The 5535-nt window shown below is 44.0% G+C and overlaps 1 protein-coding gene across 1 annotated transcript in view; it reads right to left on the bottom strand.

Annotated features, from left to right (window-relative positions):
* Positions 1-216: 216 nt before the first annotated feature.
* GNB4 (G protein subunit beta 4) overlaps positions 217-5535 on the bottom strand; it is a 25532-nt gene continuing 20213 nt past the window's right edge. Inside the window, exon 9 of the mRNA XM_004708600.2 lies at positions 217-1672. Coding sequence (XP_004708657.1) covers positions 1566-1672 — 107 coding nt within the window. The 3' untranslated portion in view covers positions 217-1565. The remainder of the gene's footprint in view (positions 1673-5535) is intronic.

The following is a 5535-nucleotide window of genomic DNA, read 5'->3' as shown; positions in this document are numbered from 1 at the left end:
CACTTCCTTAAGTGGATGCACTAAGTAGCACGTACATGATACCAAAACGAGACTCTACACAGGCAACACTGGAGACTGTTTAGGTTACAGTCACAGGCGAACAAAGACCCATCCGAACAATATCTTAAAACAGTTCACAATGTGACAAAATGCTTCTAAGCACTTCTAATGTGTGACTCACTTAACATTTCACCATCAAGACCAGCAACCTTCTAGTATCCATCATGAAGATTTATTTATAAGACACAATCCAAGGAGAAAAATTGCTTAACGTTCAGATACATTATACTATTGACCACTATAGGGATTCCACCATATAGCTGAGACTCTGCGTAGTGTTTCACGAGCTTTTCTTTAGGCTTTAAGGTGAGGCAGAGATCTGGGCACTCTGAAGCAAAACCCCTCAGAAAGCATTCTTTTGTGCTAAAGGAAGAAATCTCACTCAATAGCAAAAAGCTTCAATACTTCCTTTTAAGAAATGTGAAGGCTCAGATCTTTTACGTCCATTCAGGCTTTAAATTGCACGGACATAAAAATCATGAGACAAAGTAGGGCTAGGGACTGGTTAAACTTAACACCTTTCAGAAACAACACTGCTGCACTGGACTCCCCACTTGGAAGTATGCTGACAGAGAAATTTAGGAAAGAGTCTGCAGATGCAGTGATCATCTGAATACTGACCAGATGTGTGGGCCATGAGTGGCCTACTAACTCAGTTTCAGAAAAATGCAATCAATAAGGAACACCCCCAAAAAATGGCTATTCGGAGGGTTACTCAAATGTCTTTGATCATAACCAGCCTTTGAAAATTCCCCAGGCCCATGTATGTGCTGCCACTGCTCTCTACTTCTCAATACAGTGTCTTCTGGTTAAAGTTCCTGAAGTGTGCCAAAGATGGCCCAGAGCAAGCGCTACACCCTGGTCCTCAGAGCAGTTAGCACTGATGGAGACTGACGGACGGCAAGGGGTATGCCGGGAAGTCACGATTATCCTAAGCACCCACCTGAGAGCATCTAGACCTGCCAGCACTCACACTGCACTGGATCCTGATCTCTTTCAGATTAAAGAGGATGGTCATAATTCACAGGGATTCTCTTCACATGTAAGTTCAACATAGAGTACCCCGCCCCACTATTACCGTGCCTGGTTTGACCATCACAAAACTCAGAGATAGGCCATTCTTTGTGCTTACCAAGTTACCATAGGAGTTCTTAAAAAACAATGCAAATGCATACAATCGAACATGACACTGGCTGCAGGAATGTGTGTGATATTCTACACAAAATAAAGAATTTGGACTTTGAGGATGAGCAAAAGTTCAAGGCTAAATTAACCAAACTCCCCAGATGAACACACCGATCCTTTTGATCTTAGCAAGCACCTTTGCCTGCCCCCCACCACACACATTTTTATTTGGTCATTTACAGAAAGCTTCTTTTTGTGTATAATAATCTCAGGAGAAATAGCTTCACCTGCAAATATAAGGTAGACATTTTTCACAGCTATAGGCTGTAGCATTGATTTCTCCAGGGATCAGTGGAGAACAGGAAATACGCACAACAAGGTTAATTCCAGATCCTAAGAAAACTGTCCCACGAGCCTGTCGCCACAGCCATGCCATCATCAGTTACACCTAGACAGCTGACGCGGTTGTCGTGACCAGCCAGGACACCTGCGGAACAGAACAGAACAAATACATTCTCAAGGCGAAGAAAAAGACTGCGGGCTTTAGAATTCAACTAATGTGTGCCTCAGATGATCTCTCCGGTGGGTGACAATCAGCAGGTTCTTCCAAGGGGGGAATGGGAGGACCAGGCATAAGCTGAACACGTCCTTAAAATACTGGAAAGTTTCAGATGTGCAGAAGATTGGCAGTTTTAATCTTTGAGAGGGTCTTTGAGAGCAGGGTTGTTGTTTTTACATCTCAGTAAACCAGTAGAACTTTATTTTACATCTCTTATACGTTCGTTCTATATCACAGTCCAAATGCGGCTACTACAGAGCGAGGCTATGTTCTCTGAAGCGAACGCAAAATTGTCAGCGATGTCCAATGAAATGGTCTTTTACCAAGAGAACCACAAAAATATGAGAATGGACTTGTCTTGTACCACCCCTTTCAAAAATATCAAGGTCATCTGCCTACTCTCTTCTACTGACTCTCAGATGTTGGAATGAGCCGCAGATAAGTCATGATGGTTATAACTTTCGGAAACCTTCAAACCCAGCTGGTTTTAGTTCATTTTACATCCCAAAGTTAAACTCAATACCTGAGCAGCACACAGTATACAGTGAATTATTATCCAATACTGGAAAGGAATTTGATACAAGTTAAAAGAAAAAACTGGTTCTAGGTGTCCAGTACATTTCGACTCCACTCCACGTGATGAGAGGAGTATAAAATAGAACATATCAAATTCTCAAGAATTTTTCCATTACCATATTATGTTTGACCTTGAGTTATCTCTGTATAGTTAGGCACGTCATTGTCATTCACGCTCCGGAGCAGAAGGTCACCCTGTCTGTTCATATTCGCTACAACCACCAGTTGTTCCACTGGAGAAAGACGAGGCTCTCGGTTCCCATAAAGGGTTACAGTCTCAGAAACCCACAGGGGGACTCTACCCTGTCCTGTACAGTCTCAATTGATGCGATGGCAGTGAGTTTATGGGTTTGACCTCCAAGTGTGACAACTGTTTGCAATGGCCAAATTCCCACGATGGTGAAATGCAAAAACTGAACATTGTGATGAGATATTCCAAATTAAGTGGGAGAAGTGAATTCATTAATAATTCATGAATCAGGGTTTAGGAATGAGCGGAAGTCCCAGTAGGGTGAACTTGAAGTCAGTTTATAAGCAAAGCAAAACTGAAGTTCAAACATACGTTAAAAATGTACAAGACATAAGATACAATAATAATTTATAAATTATTAAGGGTGCATGGGGGAAAGGGGAGGGGGGGGGAAGGAAAATGAGCGGATTCCGGGAACCCAAGAGGCAAGAGAATTTTGGGAATGATGAGGGCAACAAATGTATAGATGTGCTTTACACAATTGATCTATGTATTGTGATGAATTGTATGAGCCCCAATAAATTGATTAATAAAAAAAAATGTACAAGACAAATGTATTTGCATTTTGTTAGCGATACTAGTTGACGCAATCCAGGCAAAACACATGATTCTTTACAAAAGTAATTGGCTTTGGGCAGAACCAAAGTTTGCTGCAGTCTCATAGGAGAGTTACTGTAAAAAACAATCCCTGGGCACACCGATACCAGTTGTACTGAGAAACCTGCCTGTACAGGGGCACCATCCCAGAGGGACAGGGAGCGTGTGGGGGCAGCTGATGCCAACAACAGTTTACAAGCTGAAGGCTGGTAACTCAGCGGATTCCAAGGTGCTGAACTCAAAGCTGGTCTCAGAACAACAAGGGACAGAATGACACTGCGGAGCCCTGCAACGGGTCAGAGACTACTGGAACCAGGAGGTGGGGCTGACAAAGTGATGCTACAATAGGCTGCATTATAAAGGGACTCCCCTGCACCACAGCACAAAAGGAGAGAGAGATGTTTGCTGGAGCAAGGAGAACGGAGCCTGTCCGTTAAACAGAGCTGACACTGGTGAAACTGTGCTGTTTTAAGAAGTGCCAAGTGTGCTTCCTACTCCACTCCAGCGCCACTCTCCTCTAACATCAGCCCCAAACTCTGGCAGTCAACTCCCGGGCTCCAGGTAGGAGATGGAAGGCTCCCACGGCAATGTGAGCAGCCCAAGGCAAGCAGACCTTCCTTCAGAGATCCCCGTTCCTCAGAGCCTGCCGGCAGCTCACCTTGCACCGTGGGCTACAGTCAGTGCACCCAGCCCACCGCAGAGAGCTGTCACACATTGTTAATGCTCTTACCCGAGCACGCATCTAAGAGCCACAGCCTTTTAGGGGGGAAATACTTCAAAAACAAAGGTAGGAGACAAAGTAAATTACTAAGAGTGGGGGGGGGGGAACCATACAACAAAACCATAAAAAATCAACTCGAAAGACACAGTAGGGTGTGCAGAGAAGTTTTGAAAATGATCATTCAGTTTCTCAGAGAAGCACAGACTATATTCATAAAAAAGAACAGATGCCATTCAAAACACACCTCCCTATGAAGACTCAATCATTCCACGAAGATGGCACAAAAGGGAACAATGAGTAGAAGGATGGAAAGGAAACGTGAGGAGTTTTTTCTAGAATGTACAGTCAAAAAGAGAGAGAGATGAAGAAAATATAGTAAGAAAGTCAAAGGACAAGTCCAAGGCCTTCAACCTAAAAACCATAGACGTTCTAGAGAAAGAAGAAGAGAATGGGAAGAAACAAACATGCAAAGAAATGAGGCCCATTTTGCGGGGTGACTTTCCAGATTGAATGAGCCCTGAATGCCTAGCACAGTCTGTAAAGGAGCTCACCTCCCAACAGACGGCGTGTGAGGATGGATTCGTGAGAAACACACACACACAAAACCAACCAGCCCACCCCCCTCTAAATTATTCAGAGGGGGTCAGAATAAATAAATAAGTGCATATGTGTGTGCATATGTATATAAAATAAAGCTGTATAGCAAATAAGGTCACAGCACACCTCATGGGTCACCAGTAAATGGCTCTCGCATAAACAGGGAGTGTTGTTCTGAACAAACGAGTTGGCACCTACATGGAAACACGGGGGCTGAAAGGCTGTGGCTGTGCTTTGGAGAGGGGATGTTAAGGAAAGTTAAGCCTTGTCCTTGCTAATGAGTTTATAAGCAGTACCCAAACCCTGGGCTGTCGACCAAGTCTGACGCACAGGAACCCTGTAGGACAGGATGGACCGGCCCGGGGCATTTCTGAGGCTGTAAGACTGCCAAGCAGCTGCCACACTCTTCTCCCGTGGGCCGGGGGGTTCAAGCGGCCAGGCTTTCAGTCGCAGCGATGGCGGTGCTGGAAGCACAGCTCTATCAGAGAGCCCAGTCAATCACAGACCACGGAACAAAGGGGAAAAAGCAGGCAGCAGCCACCCCGGCGCATAATGCAAATATATGGAAGTTAATGCCAATCTATCTCAGGGAGCTCCCTGTGGGCGCAGAAAACAGGGCTGGAGTCACAGGGCTGCCACTTGGGGGTCATGAGCCATGAAGGACTATTTGATTCCTCCAGCTATGTGTTAAGTTTGTTGTTGTTGTTTTTGTTTGTTTTCTAAAAATTATTTTATTGGGGGCTCATACAATTCTTACCACAATCCATACATACATCCATTGTTTGTTTGTTTTTAAAATCATTTTATTTTTTGTTTTTTGGATTTTATTATTTTTTATTTATTTATAAACATTTTATCAGGGGCTCATACAACTGTTATCGCAATCCATACACACATCAATTGTGTACAGCCCATTTGTAGATCCATTGCCCTCATTATTCTCAAAACATTTCCTCTCCAATTAAGCCCCCCACATTAGGTCCTCATTTTTCCCCTCCCTCCCCGCTCCCCCCTCCCTCATGAGCCCTTGATAGTTTATAAATTGTTATT

This window comes from Echinops telfairi, unplaced genomic scaffold (genome assembly GCF_000313985.2).
Source record: "Echinops telfairi isolate 266 unplaced genomic scaffold, ASM31398v2 ScPeMD7_4225;HRSCAF=4972, whole genome shotgun sequence".
NCBI classification, from domain to species: Eukaryota; Metazoa; Chordata; class Mammalia; order Afrosoricida; family Tenrecidae; genus Echinops; species Echinops telfairi.
This window is presented reverse-complemented; position numbering and strand designations above follow the sequence as displayed.